A 24,323-nucleotide genomic window follows, 5' to 3' on the forward strand; every position below is an offset into this window, starting at 1 on the left:
TTTACCATTTACAGATGGCTTGGTAAGAACAGTTGGTACAAAACATAACCCTCAAAACCTGCGGCACACTGTCCCACAAACACACCCAGCAGCCACGGGGAGAGTGAGCTCAAGTTTGAAGCACAATGGTACTGAGGCCCTTGTGTGGAGAACATGTGTGGCAAAGAGGCACCTGCCAACTATTGGGTGACTATTTCTGAACCCCTATTGCAGCTGATTTCACTGTCACTGGCAGCTCCCAATGGATGCTGCTAGCTGCCAGCATGCATCTCTGACCACTGATGGCACCTCTGAACCTCCCAAACTCATAAGATCATCTGAACACTCCTCTCCCAGAACACTTGTTCACTTAAGATCAGGAAAGAATAAATCCAAAGATACAGAGACAACTGTGTGCTTACAACCACCATGGTCAGGTGGGAGACAGGGCTTCTCAGTTGGCTCTCAGGGAGGCAGCTTAGAGCAGGCCTCTCATTTCTTTAAAAAAAAATTCATTTTTACCCACCTCCATATAAAAACAATTTTAATATACTTTTAAAAATTTTGAGCTCCAAATTTTCTCCCTCCATCTTTCCCCTCCCCCTCCCCAGATGATTAGCAATCTGATATAGGCTATACGTGTGCAATCACATAGAACTTATTTCCACGTTAATCATATTGTGGAAGAAAGCTCAAAGAAAGAAAAAAGAGAGAAAAGGAAAGGAAGGAAGAAAAAAAGAGAGAAAGAAAGAGAAAATGGTATTCTTTGATCTGTATTTGGACACCATCCATTTTTTCTCTGGAGGCAGATAGCATTTCTCATTATGAGTCCTTTGGGATTGTCTTGGATCATCGTATTGTTGAGAAGAGCTAAGGCATTCATTTGTTCTTCATACAGTATTGCTACTGCTGTGTACAATGTTCTCTTGGTTCTGCTCACTTCACTCTGCATTAGTTCATATAAGTCTTTACAGGTTTTTCTGAAATCATTCATTTCTTAATAGCACAATAATATTCCATTACAATCACATACCACATCTAGTTCAGCCATTCCCTAATTGACGGGCATCCCCTCAATTTCCAATTCTTAACCACCACCAAAAGCTACTATAAATTCCTTTGTGCAAATAGGTCCTTTTCCTATTTCCAATGTGTGGATTCCAGGACTGGAATGAACTTCCAGGATGTAGAGGTTTCTGGGGCGTGGTAGAGAAAGTTCAAAGTTCAGTCTGGAGAGGAATGAGATATTTATGGACATATTAGTTTGAGATTTCCTATGGGAAATCCAATTAGAAATGCCCCATATGCAGCTGATAATGGAGAAGATGAGTGAGACGAGGGCTGGATCTATAGATCTGGGAGTCATTTGCAGAAAGATGGCAATTAAACCCAGGATAGTCAGTGAGGTCACCAAGAGACAGCGTAGACAACGAAAAAGACCTAGCACAGAGCCTTGAGGAACGCTATGGTTAAGGGATGATGGTCCAGCAAAGGAGACTAAGAAGGAGTGGTCAGATGGGCGGGAAAGAAGCAAGAGAATAGCGAGAGTGAAGAACGGTGTTAGGAGGAGCGAGGCGTCAAGACACAGGGATGTGCTGGGAAACGTTACACTTACTCCTTAGTAACATTGTCTACATCACTTTCTTAAGTCTAGACCAGGGACGGGGACCTGCAGCCTCGAGGACACACATGGCCTCGAGGCTGCAGGTTCCCCAGCCCTGAGACAAACAACAAACAATAAATTCCTGATTCTTAGCATCTGTCAATTTCCAAGGCATAAATATTCACACTGAGAATTTGACAATTGCTTTTCTGAGTTGGTTCAAGCCGGCTTCAGCACACCCCTGGTTGCAGACTCAATGATAGAGTTTGGTCAGTTAAAGAGATTTCAGAATTCTCCATGGAACACTTAAGGATATGGTGAGATCAAGGGTGAAGCTCAGATGGATTGGAAATGCAGGTCATGGAACTGATTAAACTGAAGAACTGGGATTCCAAAATATCTGAGGGAGTTTTGATACATTGAAATCCTTTATTATAAAGTAAAGGTTAGGGGAAGCTAGGTGGTGCAGTGGATAGAGCATGGGCTCTGAAGTCAGGGGGACCTGAGTTCAAATCCAGCCTCAGACCAAACACTTGACACTTACTAGCTGTGTGACCCTGGGCAAGTCACTTAACCTCCATTGCCTAAAAACAAAACACACAAATAAAAAAATAAAGGAAAGGTTAGTGTGGAAAGGAAGACTTTTCACTCAGATACTGACCTCCTTGAGAAAAGTGAGAGAAGGAAGTGAGGGTTAGTAGATAGGATCTGGTGTGGGTGATTAATATGAGTACTGTAAATTCAGAGAAGGAACAGATGCTGAATAATGGTGACAGGGGAGAGGCTGGAAATGGCAGTGGGGAGCAAGGGCTATTCTGACTTCCCTTCTTGGACCAGTGTGGGGATAGGGAGGAAAGGGAGATGAAAAAATATTTCAACACAGGCTGGACATGATGGTCAGGTTTTCCATGTCATCTGGGGAGAGCCAGAAGATGGAAAGATGGAAAGCCAAAAGATGAAGAGAGTTAAGAGATTCCACTAATTGGCTGTATGACGCTGGGCAAGTCAATTGTCTCCTCAGTTTCTTCATCTGTGAAATGGGGGTCTCGCCACTGCCTACCTGTCCGCTCAGTCAATAAGTATTTATTAAGCACCTCCTGTAGGCCAGGCACTGAGCTAAATGCTGGGGATACAAAAAGACAGTTCCTGTCCTCAAAGAGCTCACGATCTGAGAAACAACAAGAAACACACGTGCAAACCAGTTATAGACAGAACAAATATGAACTAATTAAGAGGGGGAAGGCACTAAAATTAAGAGGGGTTGGGGAAGGCTTCCTGTAGAAGGCCGGATTATAACTGCCACTTAAAGGAAGCCGGGGAGGTCGGGGCAGTAGTTGGAACAGAGGAGGCAGACGGGTGCGGACAGCCAGGGAGAATGGCCCGAGCTGAGAGATGCCCGTGGAACGGACAAAAGCCCAAGGCCTGTGGAAGAGGACCCGTTGAAATGGAAGGGGGGAGAAAACAGGAAAGGGGGGGGGGGGCGGGGGTAGATTACGACTGCCTAATAGAGAGTGTTGTATTTGCGGCAGGGAGTTTAGTGAGAAGGGAGGTGACTCGATCGGACCTACGCGTTAGGAAAATCGGTTTGGTGGGTGAATGGAGAATTGACCCAAGTGGGGAGAGCTCGAAGCAGCGGACCCCACCCGGCGGCTATTGCAATAGTCCAGGCGATGGCGATGAGGGTCTGCACCAGGGCAGGGGCAGCATCGGAGGAGAGAAGGGGGCTTATTCGAGGACTGTTAGGAAGGTACCATTAACAGGCCTTGGCAGCAGCTTGGACATGGGGGGGGGTGAGGGGTCCAGGACGACTCCCGGGTTGGGAACCTGGGGCGGGGGTCGGTGCCCTCGACAGCAATAGGGAAGGGGAGGTGGGGGAGGGAAAGAGCTCAGCTTGGGGCACGGTGAGTGTAAAGTGTCTCCTGGACGTCCAGCGGCCGCAGAGAGGTCAGGGCTCCTAGGACTGCAGGGCCCGTCATCCAAGAAGCATTTATTAGGCACCTGCAGTGTGCCAGACCCCCGTCCTCTGCTGACATCACATCCTATCCCGGAGCAAGAGAGAAGACGAAACCTACAAAGTCCGTCGGACCTTCCCCGGGCCGGTCTCCCTCCTCTCCAGCTGTCCAGAGCGGGTCGGACCAGGGCATGCCCCCTCGCCCCTCTCCCGCAGCGCTGGGCTTGAAGTCAGGGAGACCTGCCCAGCTGCGTGACCCTGTGCCCGAGCCTCAGTGTCCCCTTCTGTAAGATGGGCACGACACTAGCACGGCGGTGGGCCTCGCGGAAGGCAAGCAGGTAAGCTCGCTGATCCTCCTCCTCTAGGCAGGCCTCCGGGACAGGCCCCCTGCTCCAGGCAGAGGGTTCCGAAACGCAGCTCCACGCGGGGGAGCGCGTGCCACCCGGTCCCGCCCCCAACACGCTTCCCCGGGCCTGGCCTCGCCCACTGCGCGCCCCCGAGGGGCAGAGTCGGGGAGCGAGAGGGGCGCGCGTGCGCGTCGCCCGCTCCCAGTGCGCGCCTGTTGTTCGCCGAGCTCCCGCCCACCCTCGAATCGAAGCCTCTCCTCTCATTGGCCGCCAGGGCGGCCGCCCCTTCCGGCTTGGCCAATGGAAATGCTCGAAACCTGTGAGTGGATGGGGAGGGCGGGGCGAAAACACGTGCTACGTTTGCCTTATTGATTGGCAGTCAGGCCCTTGGTTCGAGTCAGTCAGGCCGTAGTATGATTGGGAAGGAGCTGTGCGCGCCCGGGTCGAAGGAGAAGCGTCGGCGCGAGCGCAGAAGGCTGATGGGCGGGGCCGAAGGAGTGAGAGGAGAGATGGGCGGGGCCGATGCAACAGGCTGGTGCGCGGACGGACGGGAGGGGGCGGGGCCGAGGGAAACTGACTTGACGGCTCGCTGATCCGCTGGAGCCGGAGGGGCGGGGCTGAGGCAGCAGTCTGGCGCGCGACGGGCCGGAGGGGGCGGGGCAGAGGGAGCGGGCTGGCTCGCGGGCGGGCGCTGATTGGCTGGCGCGGGCTTCCAGCGCAGTTAACGGCAGCCGTGGCAGCTGCCGCCGCTTCAAAACAAAGGAGGCGGCGGCGTGGAGGGAGCGGAGCGAGCGGCGGACGGCGGGGGATGCCTCGGGAGCTGCTGAGGCCGCTGTGGCCGGGCCGCTTCTCCGGGGCGGCTGCCTCCGTATGAGCGAGCCCCGGCGGCGGCGGCGGGGCTGGCCCCGGGAGGGCTGAGGGCGGGCGGGCCGGCGGGCGGCCCCTGTATGGACACAGCGGAGCCTCGGCGGGTCTTCCTCCTCCTGCCGCCGCCGCCGAGGGTGGGGGCGTCGCTCGAGCCCGCCCCGGGCCCCCGCCGCTGCCGCCCCCTCGGGGAGCTCGCCGGGCCGCTGCGGTGAGTACCCCCGGGGGTCACTTATCCCGTGCCCGGCCCGCCGTCGCTCCAGGGAGACCCCCGTGTCACTCCTCCCGGGGCCCCATTAGGACCTCCTGGCCGCCCCACCCCCGCCACTCCCCAGCGTCTCGGGACCCCCTTGGCAGCTCAGTCCCCTGCCCCTGGGGCGGCCCCCGTCTGCGCAGCCCCCCGCCCACGCGGGAGCTCTGGGCTCCTCCGGGGGAGGTGGCGGGTTCGGCACAAGTTTGGGGCTCGGGCGATTCGCCTCTATTTTTAGCGCCTAGAAATGACGGCAGGAGCAGCGCGATCAGGTGCTCCCCTCGCCCCTCCGGGCTCGCTTTTGTGTCGAGGTCTGGGGAGGAGGGGGCCAGACCTCCTGCCCGGCTGGGCCGACCTCCCGTGCCCCCACAGAAAGCAGCCGAGCGCTGACCCCGCTGGGATGACCCAGATGCCGAGTGACACCTTCAGGCCCCCTCCCCTCCTCCTCAATTCTTGCTGCGCCAAAGAGCTATTTCCAGGCTCGAGGGGGCCGCCGGCTTCTTAAACACTCCGCGGCTCGGTGGCTTTTGTGATTGTTCCTCGCTGGATTGTGGCTTGTGCTCGGGGGGCGCAGAGCCCTTTGTAGGAGGGCTTTGGCTGGGACCCAGGCCAAGAGTTGTGTGACCATGGTGGCAGGTGCGGTTACTGCGTGCCAAGAAAGCCAAGCCTACCTTTCCTTCCTAGGGCACCCCCCGCTGGTGCCGTGTGTGTGTGTGTGTGTGTGTGTGTGTGTGTGTCTGTGTGTGTGTGTGTGTGTGTGTGTCTGTGTCTGTGTCTGTGTCTGTGTCTGTGTGGTTACGTGTCACAGAGTGTGTGTGCTGTGTGTGATCTGGTGACATTTGGAGGTCTCCTTAAGCACGTAGAACCTGGCTTGGGGGAGTGGGGAGAGGAGGTTTCAAACTCAGGATTGATACAGACTCAGGCTCGGGCTGCTTTGGTAACAGTTTTCCTTTCGGAGGTTAGACCTGCCTTGGATTGGGTGTTTCCTGAAGTTCAGTTACTTTGTGTGGCAAGCTCCAAGTAGGCAGAGATTACTTAGTAGCACAGGAGGGCAGGGCGGCTTCCCGTTAGCTGGGGGCCAAGTACACATAATGTTAGGCGGATGATGATCAGGGAGACTTGAAATGAGGAGGCTGAGGCTGGGGGGGGGGGTTAAATCTTCTTTATTATCTTTGTTGCCTTGAGCTGGTCAGACATCCTCTCTGAATCCCAGTTTCTTGATCTCTAAAATGAGGAGAAGGTTGTTCTAACTAGTACTTGGGGTGGGGAGGGCGGGAGAGGTCCTTTCCAGCTCCAAACTCATGATCCTAATCTTCTTTGACATTTCTTAGTTGTTGTGAAAAGCATACAGAGATATTCCTTTTGGATGTTGGGCAAGTCAGTGTCCCTGGGTTTCAGTTTTCTCCTTTGTCAGTCGAGTCAATAAATAAACGTTTATTACGCACCTATTGTGTGCCAGTGCTAAGCACTGGAGAAACAAAGGAAAGTACAAAACAGTCTCTCAAAGAGCTCAGAGTCCAGTGAGGGAGAAAAGCTGTGTACAGACAAGCTCCAGGCAGGAGAAATTGGAGGAGAGCGCTGGAATTGAGGGGCTCTGTAGAATGAGGGCTTTGAACTCGGTGGCCTCTGAGACCCCTTCTAGCTTTGACTCACTTGTCCCAAGAGGGAAGCACAGAGGATTTCTGCCAAGCACCAAGTGCCCTGGTTTGGAGACTGCACCATTAAACTGTTTCCTGTGTGTGCTGCCCAGACCCCAGGACCACTGTCTCTCCCCTTGCAGGACTGCCACAGATTGCTTTTTGCTCTGTTCTCCCTTTATTTTCCAACCACACCTACACATGCAAATGCCGGTCAAGAATGGAAAAGAACCAAGAATTTATCAGATGGTCTACTTGAGAACTTGAGAGTTTTATCATATTTAGGAAGTTTTACAAATCAAATCCTTAATTTTATTTAGAAACATACCAGGCAGACCACAGGCAGGGTAGACCACTACTAGAATCTGCTTTCTCACCAGCCACTAAAAAGGGCCTTTTAAGTTCAATTCTTTGTGATATCTGTGATAATAAAACTTTGAAAGTCTTAAGTTTTCCAACGTAAGCTGGCATTTCTAGTGTAATCATAGCCGATGTTTTCTATAGCGCTTTAAAGTTTCTAAGTTGCATGGAAGGGCCTCTTACAGTTGTGAGGTTAAAATACCGTGTCTTTTTATTAAATACGTGTTGTGTGTGAAGCTTGCTGCTAGGCATGGAAGGAGATGGAGTTTGGATAAGAGAGGGGTCATACTCCTGAAGCTGAGCCTATAGAATCTCAGGGCCCCACAGGCCAACCCTCTCATCTTAGAAGAGGGGAAGCTGAAGCCCAGAGAGAGGAAATGACTCCCCCAAAGGGGCAAAGCTGGGATTTGAACCTAGGTTCTCTGACTCCAGAGGCAGGTCCCATGCCACCAAGCTCCCAAGCTACTTGGGGAACGTCAGGCCACAGAAATAACTCCAAGTAGATGTTGAGGGGTTTGGGGTTTAAAGGACAAGTAGGAATTACCCAAGCAGAAGGGAAGGGAGGCTGTTCCAGGCACAGGAAGCTGCCTTGATGAGACACAAGGGGAGTGTTGGTATCACACCCATTTTTACAGATGAGGAAACTAAAGCTCTGAGTGTTATGCAACTTGGTCACGTGGCTAGTGAGCGCCAGTTGGAATCTGTTCCTACATCCCTCAAAATCACAGAGTCTGTATTTGAACTCATGTCCTTTGACTCCCAAACCTATGTTCTTTCCTCTTTTCCCACAGTGGTATCTCTTAGCCTACTGTGTCATTATTGTATAGTACACTTGTGTCTTTCTGAGATCTCCTCTCCACATAACATTTTATAAACCGTCCTAAACACCTTTGTATCTCTCTCAGCTCCTAGGACGGTGTTTTGGGATGATCAGTCAATCAACATTTATTAACCACCAATTATGTGCCAGGCATGGGCTAAGTGTGGAATAAATGCAAAGTCTTATCCTTAGCATAAAAAAAATCAATATCACAAATACAAGATGGGAGACGTGGTTAGACAACAGTTTATCTAAAAAGACATGGAGGTTTGGGGGGTGGCAAGCTTGAGGTGTGTCAGCAAGTGTGATAGGACAGACAAAAAAGTTGATTTGATTTTAGGCTGCTTTAAAACGGGCGCGAGTAACTCTCAAGAATGATATAGGAGATGTTAGTCTGCATATTTCTGTGTTCATACCACATCTGGGGTCTTGGGTTCATTTCTGGGTCATAAATTTTAGGAAGGAAGTTGATCAGCTGGAAATGATCCAGAGGAGGGCAAATGGGGTGGGGAAGGACCTGGAATTCATCTTGCATGGGGGGGGGGGACACGTTGGAAGGAACTGGAGAAGAGAAAACCAAAGTGGTGGTTGGTGTTACCTTGGGGGTAGCAGACAGGAGCCATAGCAAGTATGTGAAGGACGGGTGTGTAGAAGGAGGCTTGTTCTCTTTGGCCCCAGAGCAAGAGAGCAGAGCTAGGCAGAAGAGCCCTGTTTTCTAAAATGTAGAGCTAACTCTGAAAGTGGAGTGGCCGCCTTGGGAGAGAGGTGGTGGCTTGAAGCCCCCATTGCAGGTCCTTGAAAAGGCCGGAGAAACACTGGTTGAGTTTGTTGTAGAAGGGTTTCTTTGGGTTGGACCAGATGGCCAGAGGACCTTCGAGTTCTGAACGTGGGATTCGAGCAGTAACTAAGAACAGCCAGATGGGTTGGTTGTAAACATTTCGTATTTACTTCTAGTGCATATATTTTCCCTCCTCCTTCCATAGACTGTAAGGTCCTTGAGGGTGGACACTGTTTCTAGTTTTTATTTTCATGCATCCCTAGTGGTCAGCACATAGGAGGTGGTTAAGAAATACTTCTCTCATTGAGTGTTGGGCACTGATGAGCTGGAGGCGGTCCAGCAGTGGGGAAGAGCTTAAAGGTGGTGCCATGGGAGTTATCTGATGAAAGAACTGAGAAGGGCTGGGTAGAGACAGGAAGGACAGCTGTCCTGAAGCATCCTCTACAAGAATGTCTGAAAGAAGACAGACTGAACTTACTCTACTTTTCAGAAGAGAGAATGCAGAACAATTAGTCCAAGTTGCTGAGGCAAATTCAGGTGTTGGGATAAACTGCTAACAATTGGAGCACTCCCCAAATGGAATGGGCTGCCTTGGGAGCGTTGTCTTCCTCCTTTGAGGTCTGGAAGCAAAGGATGAGCAGGCACTTACTAGTCAGGCATGTTGGGAAGAGATTCTGGCTCCAGAACCAGAGGACCAAGATGGTGGACCAAGATGGTCTCTGAGGGCACTGCTAGCTTTGAGATTCTGTGATCTCAGTTGTCAGAGCCTTTCAGGCATAGTCCTGGAAATGATCTGTGTGTGGGCTGAGGTCAGTGAGCCTGGGGCAGGGGTGGTGAACCTTCGGCCCCTGGCCACATGTGGCCCTCTAGGTCCTCAAGTGCAGCCCTTTGACTGAATGCAAACTTCACAAAACAAATCCCCTTAATAAAACTTGGACTCTGTCAAAAGGTCACACCCAAAGACCTTGAAGGATCTCTGGCCTAGGGGGTAGGGGCTTAGGGTCTTTTTTAAATTACAGAATCACTCAAAAATCATCTGGTGAAAAGAGATCATACAGATGGGAAGGGGACCCACATGTACAAAAATATTCATAGCAGCTCTTTTTGTGGTGGCAAAGAATTAGAAATTGAGAGGATGCCCATCCATTGGGGAATGGCTGAGCAAGCTGTGGTACATGAATGTACTGGAATACTATTGTGCTGTAAGAAATGATGAACAGGCTGATTTCAGAAAAACCTGGAAAGACTTGTATGGTGTGATGCTGAGGGAAGTGAGCAGAACCAAGAGAACGTCATACACAATAACAGCCACGTCGTGCGATGACTAATACTGATAAACTGAACTCTTCCCAGCATTACAAGGATCTAAGACATCTCCAGAGGCCTCGGGATGGAAAATGCTGTCCACATCCAGAGAAAGAACTATGGAAGTTGAATCACTATCGTTTTTTTTTCTCTTCTGTTGAGTTTTGTTTCCTCTTTCTGATGGTTCCTCCTATTGGTTTTAATTTTTACTTACAACTTCACTAATATGAAAATATGTTTAATAGGAATGTAAATGTATAGCCTATATCAGATTGTGCGCCGTCTTGGGGAGGGTAGGGGGGAGGAAGGGCAAGAAAAATTTTAAATTCAAAAGCATATGGAAGTGATTGTTGATAAATCAAAATAAATCAATAAATTTTTTTTTTAAAAGAAGGGAAAAAAATCATTTGGTGAGATATGAGGAGGTGCTATCTGCACCACTGCAGGCTGTGCCTGCCTGGAGAGGAGGGAGCCTTAAAAGAATCAAAGAATATTGCTGAATCATCATGGCTGTTTCTGGCCCCCTGCAGCCCTGTGGGTTCGCACATGGCAGCTCTGGATCAGCTTAGGCCTGTGGCTGCAGAACTCATCCGGTAAGACCTTCTTCATTCACTACAATACTGTGAGGCAGGGAGTGAAAGAGCCGTTATATTCCTATTACATATGAGGAAGAGAGACAATTCAGGGCAAGGGGAAGAGTGTTGGCTTGGGAGGCAGATGACCTGAGTGCAGATGATCTCAATTGTGCTTCTTACTAGCTCTGTATGTGTGATCTTGGACAAGTCACTTAACTGCCTTAGTAAAATGAAGGGTGTGGACTAGATGATCTTGGAGGTCCCTTCCAACTCTTAAAATTATGTTCCTATAAAAATGAGGTACAGTGGTCACAGAGCTACTAAGTGATAGAGCCGAGACTGAAAGCCAGCTATGACTCCCTGGAGGCCAGAGCCCTCTCTGCCAGGCCACAGGTACCTTTAAAAGGTCCACCCATTCCCTGATGTTATTAAATGTAGTTACCAATGAAAAAGAGACAGTCTAAGCACAAGGCCTCGGTTAGGCCGAGGAACCTACCCCTCATCTGAACAGAACTCCCCAGGGCTTCCATTGAGCGGTCACCGTTCTTCTGCTTGAGGGCTTCCAGTGAAGGGTGACACAGGTCACTCTTCTTTTTGGACAGCTCCAGCTTCTCAGCATGCTCTACTTTGCGCCTTTGCTACTTCCCTCTGTAGTGCCTAATTCTTTCCTCTGAGGTGAAACAGAATCAATCGAATCTTTTTCTCACTAGGTGGCCTTTCCAGTCCTCGAAGACAGGAACCGTATCCCTCAGCCCTGCCTTCCCTGGGCTTCAGCTGATCGACGTAGAACATATTCCACAGTCCCCGCACCACACCGTTCTGGTTACCCTCTCATGGACAAATGTTTCATCTTTTGTCTGTCTGTCTTAAAACGTGAAACAAAGTACCGTAGAGTGTGGTCTGGTAAGGGCAAAAGATGAGAGATACAGTCTCGCAGTGTGGCCTCAGACTTGTCAGCTTTTCCCTACCATGTATGCCATTAGCTTATTTTTGAGCTCAGAGTCTGCTAACACCTTCAGATCTTGTTCTTTTTTTCATTCTTAAAATGTGGTGGATAGCTTTTGTTTTTATTTTGCCTTCATTGCTGAATGAATACTTCCTTTGCCATTTCCCTAGACAGCAAGCAATCTCTTATAACAACAGCAGCAGTGACTTAAAGTTAGCTCAGTAAAATTAGTCCTGATCCATGGTGTCTGCTCTGTGTTGAGTTCTGGGCCAGCCCCAAAAGTGCCGCTATGACTGTTTCGGTGTTTATGGGCCCCCCTTTTTTCTGTCTTTGACCTCCTAAGAACTAGCTTGTGCCTAACCATGGGATCCCTGGCCTGAAGAGTGGCTCTTTTATTGTGGTGGTGGTTTTTAATGTAACTGCTTAAATTGCTTTCCAGAATATTTGGACTGGATTTACAATTCCATCAACAGCAAAGGGCTGTGTGGATTTTCTGCAGCCACTCCCACATTGACTCTTCTTATCCTCTATCTTCTTTGCCAGTTTGCTCCCCCAGATCTTTTTCACAATGCCTGGGGTGTCTCACCATTACGTCACCATGTTGTGCTTGGGAAGCTGAGATCCTGCACACCAGTGGACGGCTTGCATTTATTTCCAGTTGTATTTTGTCCTCTTTGTTTCAGGTCATGCTTGTGACCTTTGGAGATTCTTGGCATCTGGACTCTTCCCACCCAGCAGCTTAACTCCTCTGTCTAGCTTTGTGTGGTGCGCACGTTTCCCAAGCCCCTAACCCAGGTCACTGATGAAAAGCCAGCCAAACAAACCTGACGACCAGCGCTTGGCCAAGGACCTGGGACAGTCCACTGGTGTCTTCTCCCACTTTGACAGCCACCCAGGAGACTACTCTTTGGGTCTGATCAGTCAGCAAGTTTAGAATCCACTTAACTGTTCAATTATCCAACCTACATTTCTTCATTTTACCCATAAGCGTAATAGCAGGAGAGCCTGTCAGGTGCTTTGCTGAAATCCAAGGATGCCGTGTCTGCGATGTTCTCCTAGTTTTGTTACCGAGTCAAGAAAGAAATGTGATGGATCTGCCTTGATCTGTTCTTGATGAAGTCACGGAGGCTTTAGTCACCATAGCTTCCCCTTCTCATTGCTTAGGGCCTGTGTCCTTAAAAACGCGCCCTCAAGTGTCTCCAAGAATAGGAAAATCAAGTTTGCTGGTGTGTCTTATAGTGTTTCATCTGCTTCAGTGTCTTCTCCTTTTCCTCAGCCCCCTCCTTCTTTTCTTCCTCTCTCTCCTTCCCCTGCCTTCCTTTTTTCCCTCTCCTTCCCTCCTCCCTCTTTGCCCTTCTTCACAAAAAGGATTTATCTAGCCCACTTAACACTGTTCCCATTTTCCATATTTCAAAGATCACCTAAGTGGACTTTCCAATCACACCTGCCAGTTCTTTGCTAGAGGCAGTGTGGTGTAATCAAAAGATTACACCATGGAGCTGGGTCTAGAAACTCATGTTCAAATTCTGCTTCAAGTGCTTAAGCAACTAGTTAAGTGCCTGGAGCCCAAGTGGCTCTACCTTTTCTCACCTGTTTCCTAGCCTGTAAAATGGCTATAGAATGATAGCCCCTGTAGCATGAGATTGTTTGAGGTTCAAATGAAACAACAAATTTCGGTCTTCAAGTGCTATGTAAACATTGGCCATTATGATGTCACCCCAGCCCAGGGACTTGAACTCATGGAAGGTAGCAAAGATGCCTTCTTCCAGTGGAGTGAAAACTCCATTCCTGCTTTTCATTTCTGGTCTCCTGTTTTTAGTCCAAGAAGAGAAAACAAGAAGAATAGAAGGATTGGGCCATTCAGCCTCCTACTCCTCATCTCCAGTCAGCCCATCTACCTCAGCCACCATTTCTGATCCTTTTCTTTCCCTTCATCAGAACTTTACTCTCTAAACTTTGTATGAGCCTGGATAGCTTGTCTCAACCAATAATCAGGAAAGGTATTCGAATGTGAACTCTTGAGGACAGGGATCATTTTGGCCTTTCTTTGAATCTCCAGCAGCTCTTCTTCCAGTGACACATGGCAGGCCCAAGCCATGCTTGTTCGTGGCTGCTCTCCTGCTCTCTCTGCTGTCCTTGGCATGACTCCCCGTCCCTGCACATTCTGAGCAGCCGGGCCCTGGTGCAGGTCTTCGTGGGACTGAGCCACTACTTCGTATTCATCTTCAGCTGCTTGGCCTTGCCTCCATCTTGTGTATGTGTCATTTTTTTAATCCGAATTTTTCAGGGAGCTAGTTCCCTGTGAGTTCTTCATGCAGCTCCTCTTTCTCTTCCTAATTAGAATAATTTCTGTTTGTATCTTTGAAAATTCATTCTTGAGAGCTTTCCCCTCCTAAATATTTGGCCTCTTAAATCTTCCCCTCTGAACGCTCGTGAAAGTGGTGCTCCCCAAGTGCAGGTTACATGACCAACAAGGCCCAGCTCTCCTCTCCACCAACTTGAGCTTAGAGGACTCACTTGTCCCCAAGGTGCCTGCCTCTGCGTTAAACAAGTCTTCCGAGTCAGAGTCAGATGGACGGCAGCAGCTCCCTTTGCTGCTTCCTCTGTTTCCTGATGCATGGAATGATCGTGCAAAATCTGGATCCAGAGAAAGGGTTGATGGGACACAAGAAAAACTAGAGAAGCGGCTGTTACGTCTGCTGTCAGATGCAGTCTCCTGCCAGTTGTTTTTGTTAACTGCCTTTCTTTGTTACTGGCAAAGATTCAGCCAGAGAGGGAAGGGCATTATATTGGGAAATGACGATGGCTTCTGTCAAGCTCAAAAATTATCATTGCCTGCCATTTTTAAATTAAGTTGCTCTGCCTTTGGTGAAGAGAGCAAGGTAGTGATGTCTAGCATAGCAGAGTGCCTCCCATGATGATAGCATTCTTCCAAGCCATGTTTGTGGTCTAACAAATGAAATCTTTCTGTCCTGCTGATATGCAGTGTGCTGTATCCCATGATGACGCATGTATTTCTACTTCTGTTGACACTCACAGAGAGGCTTGCCATCCTGTTTCTACCTAGAAGTTTGCAGATTTCCTCACCTGAGTAATATATTTTAGTCCATAGTGCTGGTCTCCATTTCTTGTATCTATTCTGTTTGGTTTGAATAAGATTTGTCTTTGCAGCCATGACTCCCTTTGCTCCACGGCTCAGTATCTATAGTCATCCTTTTGAAAATACAAATGTGTATTGTGCAGCCACAGAGATGATGCTGTGTTCATGACTGGAGGCACTGTAGAATCTCAGGACTGAGGTCCAATCTCAGCTTACCACTTACCATATCCATACTACCTTAGGAAAGTCCCTTTCCTTGTTTGGGCCTCAGTTTACTCATCTGTGATCCTGTGTTCCAGGCTTAGGGAAAATAGTGGGAGAAAGAGTGAGCCCCCAAAGTGTGCCCACTATGAAAGAGCACAGACCAGGGCTTGGAGTTCCAGAATGATAGTCCCAGAGTTTGATGGCTCAGAATAATAGGGGCTGGAAGGGACCTTGTGGATCCTTCTCTGTTTAACAGAGGAAGAACTAAGGCCCAGAGGGGTCACCCAGGCAGAGCCAGGATTGGAACCTAGGTCCCAAGTTGGGCCTTCAAGAAAGGTGATAAAGGACAGTGTTAGGGCCTGAGCAAGGTGGTGCTCACAGGATCTAACGAGGAAGGTGGTTATTATGTAGTTGTGATGGAGTTTTTCTTCTAGAAATATAAGGAAAAGGCTTAAAACCAAAATAGGACAAACCGACTTTGAAAGAGGATGGTGGCTGGTTGAGAGGTGAGCTCTACAGTTGCCTTAATGATGCCCCCTCCCCAATATTATCTTGGCCTTATCTTCCTAAAGGGCAATCTGGCAGGTTTGGGCTTTTACATAGTACAAGCCTGAGCCACTGTGGTGATTGTGTCCTGAATCAACAGCAGAAGACTGTGATGTGGCTCTTTACCTGGAGGAACTTCTCTCAGTTTGTGGGCAGGATTCTTTGTACGAAGCTGTAACTTCATTTTCTCTCTTTTACCAAACGCTTGGGCAGCTTCCTGTAATCTCCATTCAGCCTGCCCTTGAAGGTCCTTCTCAGTCTGGGCCCCTGGATTTTCCATGCCTCATTTGGTTCTGCTCCTCTCCATCCATCCGTCCCATCCATCTGTCCATCTCTCCCTCTATATGTGTGGGTGGGTGTATATACGTATACGTATATCTATACACACACGTACCTATATCTTTATATCTATCTATGATGTTCTACACATTGTAGGCCAGAAAGCTGGGGCAAAATCTCAAAGATATCATTAAAAAGGAAGCTGACAGCCAGCATTTCTTCAGCCCCTACTGTGTGCAGGCTTCCACGCTAGCGGTCTCCCACTTCAAGGAGCTTGCAGTCTTACGGGGGTAGACAACATGCCAACAGCTGTGTACTGACAAGCTGTGGAGAGGCTGAGTGGGTGTGGGACGTACGCTGATGGAGAGTGCCAGGCCAGCCTGGCTTCATCAGTGATAAGAGCTTGTAGGGAGAGTGCTCTTACGGTCTGCAGAGCGCTTCACAAGGATTGTCTTGTTTGATCCTTACAACCCCCTGGGGAGGGAGATGTCTTTATCTTCATTATACAGTTGAGGAAACTGAGGCAGCCAGAAGTGAAGGGCCTCACACAGCTTGTAAGTGTCTAAGGCTGGATTTGAGCTCAGGTTTCCTTGAGCCTGGGCTCGGGAGCACTTTCTGAACCATCACGCCACCAGCCACCTCCAGGGGCCCCACCAACGTTATTTCCCTTTGTGACAGACTCACAGAACCAGTACACAGGAAGAACGCTCCAAGTACGGTTCATTCAAACTCAAGCCAGTATTTAACAAAGTCTCTTTCACCTTGGGCCCCTACTCTGTGGCCTTGTCCAGCACACAGGTGCAGCCAGGTGGGCTGCGGCGCAGCGATAGTCTCTTGCTCACTTTTAAAGAAAATAGCAAGGTGCTTCATTTATGCACTGTGAGAACTGATGGATTGGAAGGTGGGACAATTACAAGATAAACAAATTAGGGGCAGCTAGGTGGCGCAGTAGGTGGAGCACTGGCCCTGAAGTCAAGAGGAACTGAGTTCAAATCCAGCCTCAGACCAAACACTTGACACTTACTAGCTGTGTGACCCTAGGCAAGTCACTTAACCCCAATTGCCTAAAAAAAAAATTGATAGAGTGGGTGGGGAAGGACTGACATGAAGCAGAAAGACTGTATCCATGAAAGCTTCAGGTCTTTTAAAAAAATTATTATTATAAAAATGATTTCTTATGATTATCTTCAAACACAAACACACATTTGCAGTTTAAGAATGAATTTCTACATGTACTCTCCCTATAGCAACTTGTTAGTTCCACAGTCTATATCTTCTGGTCTCTGTTCATTTGTGTGTGTGTGTGTGTGTGTGTGTGTGTGTGTGTGTGTGTGTGTGTGTGTATGTGTATACAATAGATAACACAAAATTTCTTTTCATGTAGTCTCAGGCTCCTTTCCTCAGGCCCTGCTCCAGCACCTGGTGAAATGCCATTGCTGATCAGTCCTGCCAGGCTAGGCTTTCGGTGCAAGCTGGGGGGTGGTTGTGTCTGTGGCCTGAGTATGAGTGCTGAATTTGCAGAGATTAATAATCATCAGGAGGCTCTCAGGGTGGGGACTCTTGCAGATAGTGAAAGAATGCATAAAAGGGAGTTGCCATCTGGCTGCTTGGCAGTGAGATCACGGATGCTTGAAGGGACAACATAGTAGTGTGTATGCTCTTCTCTGGCTTTGGGTCAGCTTGCTTCTTTTTCTCTATCCCGATTTCTTCATGTTCCATCTTTTTCATTTTAATGCCATGAGACATTCACAGGCATTGTGCTATAGTAGACAGAGGGAGTACCTGGGTTCAAATCTCACCTCTGACCTCTGCTGGCTGGGTGACCCTGGGCAAATCCCACCAGCCCTTTGGGCCCAGGCCCCTCTAAGGTGTAGAGAAGGTGCTGATCTGCACTGGCAGGGAACACAGGCCCGATCTTTAAAGCCAAAGCCTTGTCTTACACCAATTAGATCATTCCGCCTTTGGGCCACTTTGAGATCTCTTCTGATTCTTTGCAGTGACTCAGAATGCTGCCAAATATGTGTGTGTTTCTTTGGACAGAATTTCTTTTATGATGTTATCCTTTGGGTAAGATTAACACGGCACGGTTGGGTCAGAGGCACAGTTATTTTGTGTGACTTTTGTTATTCCTGCCAAATCGCTCTCCCGCCACATGATGATGTCACTTGGTGGTTCTTTAAGTGAGGGAGGGGAAAGGGCGCTGTCTCTTCCCAACTCACCAGCATTGGCTGGTATTGTTGCAGATTGACTAAGTGATGTAGTACCTCAGAGTTGTTTTGTGCTTTTCCAATTACTAGCGAGCTTTAATATTTTAAAAAAAGTGATTGTTCACAGTTTATGTGTCTCCTTTTGCAAATAGCTTCTTTGTATTCTTTCATGAAGAACTCTTTTTGGTGCCAGTTAGCTGCACCTCCTTTCCTTACCCCGATTGTCCTATGTGTTGGCTATTTCTCAATCCTCTTCAATATTCTTATGAGTGGAGATGATTAGAGGGTGGGTGGGCGGGGGCAGCCCAAGATCAGAAGGGGCTAGAAGACTTCAAGATGGTAAGGAAGTGAGCTTTTCAGGGTCACACAGGTAGAGGAAGAACACAGCTGAGATTTCGCCCCAGATAGGTTGTTCTCACTGCTGCACCAGGCTGTGGGGACCATGCTGAATTCTCATTGGTTTATTGCTGCATGGCTCCTCTTCCTCCAACTTTGCTAATAGCTGAATTGTTTAGGGCCTCTCACCTTCCTCCTCCTCCTCCTACACATGAGAAGCAGGAAGAAACCCCAGCCTTCTGGATTTTCTGAAAGAAAACCCTACCTTATGACTGAAGCCCAGGGGAGTATCTATAATGAGGAAAACAGCCAACTTCATTGCAGAGAATGTCATTATTTCATTTAATAATGTCAGTGGCTTCAAGTGCTTTGATAGATTTTTGTTGTCTTTTTAAAAGAAGGAGTGACCCTGGGATTTGAACCATTTAGGCCTATAACTTCTGTGATACAGGAATACATTTTTCATTACTGTTTTTACTAAGATAAAGTTAAAGATAATCGCATTTCCTTCCATGTTTGCCAGAGAAACAGACGGTCCAAAATATACTAGATCAGCTGTTTTCATTAATTCTTAGTGTGCAAAAGTAGTTTAGTATATTTCTTCCAACTAAATCTCTGGACAATTCATTTTAATCTCTCTGAGTCTCAGGTTCTTCATGTATGAAAGGAGGGGGAATGGACTAGATCCATAAAGGCCTTTTTAGCTCTGAATTCTGTGCTTTAATCCTTTTTACAGATGAGTAAACTGAGGCCCATCTAAGCCTCATAGGGAGTGAAGGGCAGAGTCAGACCTCAAATGTGGGTCTCATAACTTTCTAGGGTCTCTTGCTTTTGGGAGGCTCATCTTCCACCAGAGTCCTTTTTCATAGTGTGGAGGTGACCCTGGGTCTTCCATCCAGAACGCCTAGCTCCGGCAGGACCTTAGTACTAAGCTGGACAGGTACCAGGTCAGGCTGGAGACAGATGGGTGGCCTGTCACCCAAAGATTTACCTCACTAAGAGGCTCCACACCACAAGTTGCCTTACAGCCACTTATGGGGATGGGCTGTGAACTGGGTCAGCCGTGAGAGGCCAGCCCTCAGAGCAGACATTGAGGTGGTCATTGTTCATGCTCAGAAGCTCAGTGTTTGAGACCATCCCCTCTACCTGACGCCCAACAGCTGCTTATCTAGTCTAGACCCCTGGTGATTAGAGAATGTGCTCTTCGGCTTCTGTACCTACTCTTCCCTCCTGCCTTAGATCTCCCCAAACTTTCTACACTTGTCAAAAATGTTGCTTGGATACATTTTGTATTTATTAGACCAAGCTTCTTTTGGGCAGGGATCCTGCCTTTCCCCTCACCTCTCTTCCCAGCCACATCCCAGTGCCTAGCACAGAGCCTCCCATTTACACCGGGAGTGGATAGACCCCAAGATATGGGTCTGGTAAGGACTGTCTGTCCTGAGCTGCAGTTACGCAGTCAGCCCGGTTCAATGTGGGGGCTCATCACCAGTGGTTGGGTGTCCACCACTGAGTTTTTAGGATGTCACCATCTGAAGACTGCCTGCTATGAAGGCATCCAAGGAAGGATGGGATGGAACCCTCCACATCATGTCCCAGGTGGTTGTGAGAAGTGTATGATCGGGGCGGCTAGGTGGTGCAGTGGGTAGAGCACTGGCCCTGGAGTCAGAAGGACCTGAGTTCAGATCCGGCCTTAGACACTTACCACTTACTAGCCGTGTGACTCTGGGCAAGTCACTTAACCCTAATTGCCTCTCAAAAAAAAAAAAAGTGTACGATGGCTAAGAAGCACGGGCTGCTGTGCAGTGGATGTCTTCTCCCTTGCCAGACTGCGCTCCCCCTCCCTTTCCTAAGCCCTGTGTTCTCCCCCGACCCTCGCTGCCGAGGTCGCCCACTGCAGGGCTCCGTAGGTGACGAATGCATGTTTGCTGTACGGCCTGGCGCCCGCCACGCCTTCTGATAATGCCGGTGGCTTTGCTCTCTTTGGCAGGTGGTGGCGGTTTCTCCAGTGCTGTCGCGTGTGGAAGGGGCGCCACGCCCTCCCCGACAGCCACGCCTTCTGGTAACGCTGGTCGCTTTGCTCTCTTTGGCAGGTGGTGACGGTTTCTCCAGTGCTGTCGCGTGTGGAAGGGGCGCCACGCCCTCCCCGGCCACCACGGCTTCGGCCTGCCTGTTCCAGCGCTTCTTTTGTCAGCAAGCCCGGCAGAGCCGTCCCTCGGCGCCCCCGGCAGAGGAGATGGCGAAGATGACAAAGGCCAAAGCTTTCCAGGCTTACCTGCCTCGCTGTCACCGAACTTACAGCTGCATTCACTGCAGAGCCCATCTAGCCAGCCATGACGAGCTGATCTCTAAGGCAAGTCACTGGTGTGGGTCACGCCGCTGGTAGAAGACTTGATGGCAGTGATGCTGTTTGCCAGCACGGCCAATAGCTCGGGCAGTACCTCGAATTCTGGTCAGCCGGCTCACAGCGAGCAGGCCCGGGGAATGCGCCGACCGTGCCAGACGCTGATAGTGCCCGGCCTTCACGGAGCACTGGAGGGGGAAAGCTGGCTCACACTTGGCCCTTGAGGCTTAGAACGTGCCTTACTCCCCACAGCCCTGGGCCACAGGCAGGGAAACTGAGGCCCACCCGTGGCCACACAGCTAGCGTCAGAGGCAAAATGTGGACTCAAGACTCGTTCCTCTGCGTGCAGCATTCGCTCCCATCATGTCACTCCCCATCTTGCTTACGCTTCTTAAACAAGGTTTTGTTACTTTTCCTTCTCTGGCCTTTACCTGGGCAAGAGTACTTTGAGGATCTCTGGTTCCACTGCTATGCGTGACCTGGGTCACGTCGACTGTTTTTAAGATTTGTGGCCCCAAACCTCCAAACCCCCTGCGGCCAACGTGGCGATGCTTCGCTCACCTTTAAGCTAGCCAGTGTGCAGGCAGCAGAGAACCGCAGTCTAGCTCGAGGTCTGTCCTTGAAGCCTTTCCATCCTGGAGGAAGCTGTCAGCGTTTGCACCCACTGACATCCCTCTGAGCGTGCCCCACCACGTGGGGTTCTACACCAAGTGTAGAACAGAAGGCCTCCCCTGCCAGAGCACTCGGGCCCAAGGAAACCAGAAGGACAGTCAGGGCTAGCATCCCTGCAGGGTCTCCTTTGATCCTCGGCACAGCCATGTTATAAATAAGGATACCGCACCTCAGGTGATAGGAGAGGACACACTCAAGCCTTCCTCCTTCAGCCCCTTGCTCTGTCCATTAGACTCTTCATGCTTTTCAGAGTTGATTGACCTGCCCAGCCTTCCCTGAAGGGATATGGTTTCTAACAGTCCTCAGAGACAATATCCCGGCCTCCTCTGCTGCCATCTTCCAAAAGCTCTGGGTATTTTCATAGAGAAGTGTAAAATGTTAGAGCTGGACAGAGCCCTTGAGATCAACTGATCCTGCCCTGTCATTTGATGGGTGAGGAAACAGAGGGGAGGGTCTGAGCTGGGCCAGAGCTTCCCTGGTCTCCTGGGGGCCCAAGGCCTGTGTTATCTATGAGCACCACACTGTCTCCTGTCACTGTGGGGATCCTCAGTCTCCCTGCCCCCGAGGGTCACCCGAGCTGCCTTTTTTAAAGGCAGAATTGGAGTCAGAGAGAGGAGGAGCAATTGTCCCAGACAGATAGGCAGGCTGTCAATCAGCAGCCATGCTGAGAACAGCCCTCAGCTGCCTTCCCCCACAGAGAGAAGGCACGTTATTTGACCTTTCCTGCTTATATCTAGTTTTTCCCCTAAAATATGTCTCAGAGTTTTAAATTGCCCAGATACCGTCAGGTCCAGTGAGATGTGAGGGGTGCCGACGGAACGTGTGTGTGTGCTGCGCAGGTGGCCTCGGGCCACCCAGGGCTATGTACCTCAGCCTTCCTCCCCTCCTGAAGCCCCACTGTCTCTAGAGAGAGAGTGAATTGCCCCAGAGTGGCCTCACCTGAGTCAAGGCCATCCCTGTAGTCAGGCCCTCTTCCCCCAGCCCAGGGCTCTTTCCACTACTCTCTGTTACTTGGGCAGTGCAGGACCCCTGCCTTACCCATGCCACAGAGCAGTGGTATCATTTGCAGTGTATTTTTGTGTATCTAACTAGGGGAAGACAAAACACATTTTTAAATGTGAGGAAAATGAGAGATGTGATGTCACTGGCAATAGAACTCTGGTGCAAATTCTAAAAACAAGTCTCCAAACATTGAGTTGGCTCCATAGATGCTTGGCCATCTGTTTCCATGCCTCGCTTTCACCACCGGCACTGACCTGGCAGAGCCTTTGAAATCTGGAAACTTTGGGGGACAAGCCCCAAGTGTCTTTGGATCTAGTCAGACCGGATGTGGGCTGCAAGAGTAAAGATAATCCTTGCCCACTTGTAAATCCGAATCCAGCATGGATTCTTTAATAGTGTTATCCTTGGGCCACATCAAGTCTTCTCTATAGTGCCAGGATGAATCCTGCATATCACTAAGGAGTCTTGTGTGTTTATTCTCATTCTAATAAATGGCTTAAAATTATATACTGTTGTAGCGGCTACCCAGCACTGTCTTCAAAATACCTCTGTCAGGTAACAGCTACTACTACTACTGCTAGCATTTACACAGTGCTTTACAAAGCAAAGTACTTTCCAGATAGTATCTCATTTGATCCTTACAACAACCCTGGGAGGTAGGTGGTGTTATTATTATCCCCATCTTATAAATGAGGAAACTGAGGCAAACGGAGTTAAGTGACTTGCCCAGGGCCACAGAGCCAGTAAGTGTGTGAGGCTGGATTTGAACTCGGGTCTCCCTGGGCCCAGCACCACTCACCTGTATTAATAGTGCTGGCTCCGTCTTACCGGTAAAGAAGCAGAGCTGGAGCTTCCTTCTGTGACCAGCCTGTGGATGTACAGCGAGGAAGCATTCGCCCTCCGACTTCACATGCAGAGCCGAAATGCAGCGTTGTTTAGAGCCCTGCTTTGTGTGGCCACATCTTTGGCAGACCTTCTCTTCTCCTCGGTTCTAATCCAGCCAAAGAGCAGCTGGTGACTGCCACTATTGCGGCCTATGGCCTAGTGGGAAGGACCAGGGGTGTCATCGTGGCTCTGCCAATTACGGAGGTCTGTGACTTGGGACCTATTTCTCAATTTACGAAGTGCAGACAATATTTTTGCCTGGCAGAGTTGGTAGGATAAAATGGAATTTCATTCACACACAGACATATAGACAAAACACCAGAAAACACACTCAACAGATAGTCAGCACCTGTCATGTACATGACACTCTGGGGGAGGGGAGGAATAAAAAGATGCATAAGAAATTATCTGTGACCCGAAGGAACTTCGAATTAGTCTAGTAGAGGACAATCATAGAATCCTAAATTTAGAAAAAGACTTCTAGTCTGACTTTCTACCTATGCAGGGATCCCACTTACATGCTGCATTTGGAGGGGCAGCTAGGTGGTGCCATAGTGCACAGAGCACTGGGCCTTGGAATCAGGAAGACTCATCTTCCCAAGTTCAAATCTGGCCTCAGACACTTACTAGCTATGTGACCCTGGGCTAGTCATTTAACCCGGTTTGCCTCAGTTTCCTCATCTGTGAAATGAGGTGGAGAAGGAAATGGCAAACTGCTTCAGTATCTTTGCCAAAGAAACCCCCAAATGGGGTCACAGAGAGTCCAAAGCAACTGAAACAAGTGAACAGCTACCGGCTGTATTTGACAAGCATCATCCATTGTCTCCATCTGGCCAGGTTGATTTGTAGGACAGTCCTACCGTGTCACTTCAGCTTTCCTGTCTTAGCTTTATGCACACTTTCTTGACCATGTCATTCATTTTTTCGAGGATATGTCTCTTGCCTCCCATCTTCTCCTGCCTCTTCTGTTAAATCCGTTTTCTCTGTTTCTTTTAAACGAGGCATTTTGGTTTTTATGATCTTAACAAGTATGAACATTTTGATACACAAAGAGCAGAAAAGAGGATTGTAGATGAAACTATTCACTTATATTGCACACAGTGAAGTTTTTAAAGAGTGTATATTAAAGCAAGCGTGATAGTCCCAAAATGGCTTTGCTCACCTCTGTCCCCCGTGCTCTTCCCTCTGCTTTCTTGCTTATATTTTAAAAAATGTTTCGTTGGCCCCTCTTTTCTGTATTTTCTTTTTTTGCATCACTATTATTACCCACCAACTCCGTTTTGCAAATAGAAACTTTCTCTTGCAATAGAAATTGCAACACATCAGAGTAGTC

The 24,323-nt window shown here is 49.1% G+C and overlaps 1 protein-coding gene across 1 annotated transcript in view; it reads left to right on the forward strand.

Annotated features, from left to right (window-relative positions):
- The first annotated feature begins 4,813 nt into the window (after nt 1-4,813).
- YPEL1 (yippee like 1) overlaps nt 4,814-24,323 on the forward strand; it is a 42,013-nt gene continuing 22,503 nt past the window's right edge. Inside the window, exons 1-2 of the mRNA XM_020996567.1 lie at nt 4,814-4,955; nt 20,181-20,440. Coding sequence (XP_020852226.1) covers nt 20,324-20,440 — 117 coding nt within the window. The 5' untranslated portion in view covers nt 4,814-4,955; nt 20,181-20,323. The remainder of the gene's footprint in view (nt 4,956-20,180; nt 20,441-24,323) is intronic.

Source organism: Phascolarctos cinereus, unplaced genomic scaffold (genome assembly GCF_003287225.1).
Source record: "Phascolarctos cinereus isolate Bilbo 61053 unplaced genomic scaffold, phaCin_HiC Scaffold_4;HRSCAF=312, whole genome shotgun sequence".
Taxonomy (NCBI): domain Eukaryota; kingdom Metazoa; phylum Chordata; class Mammalia; order Diprotodontia; family Phascolarctidae; genus Phascolarctos; species Phascolarctos cinereus.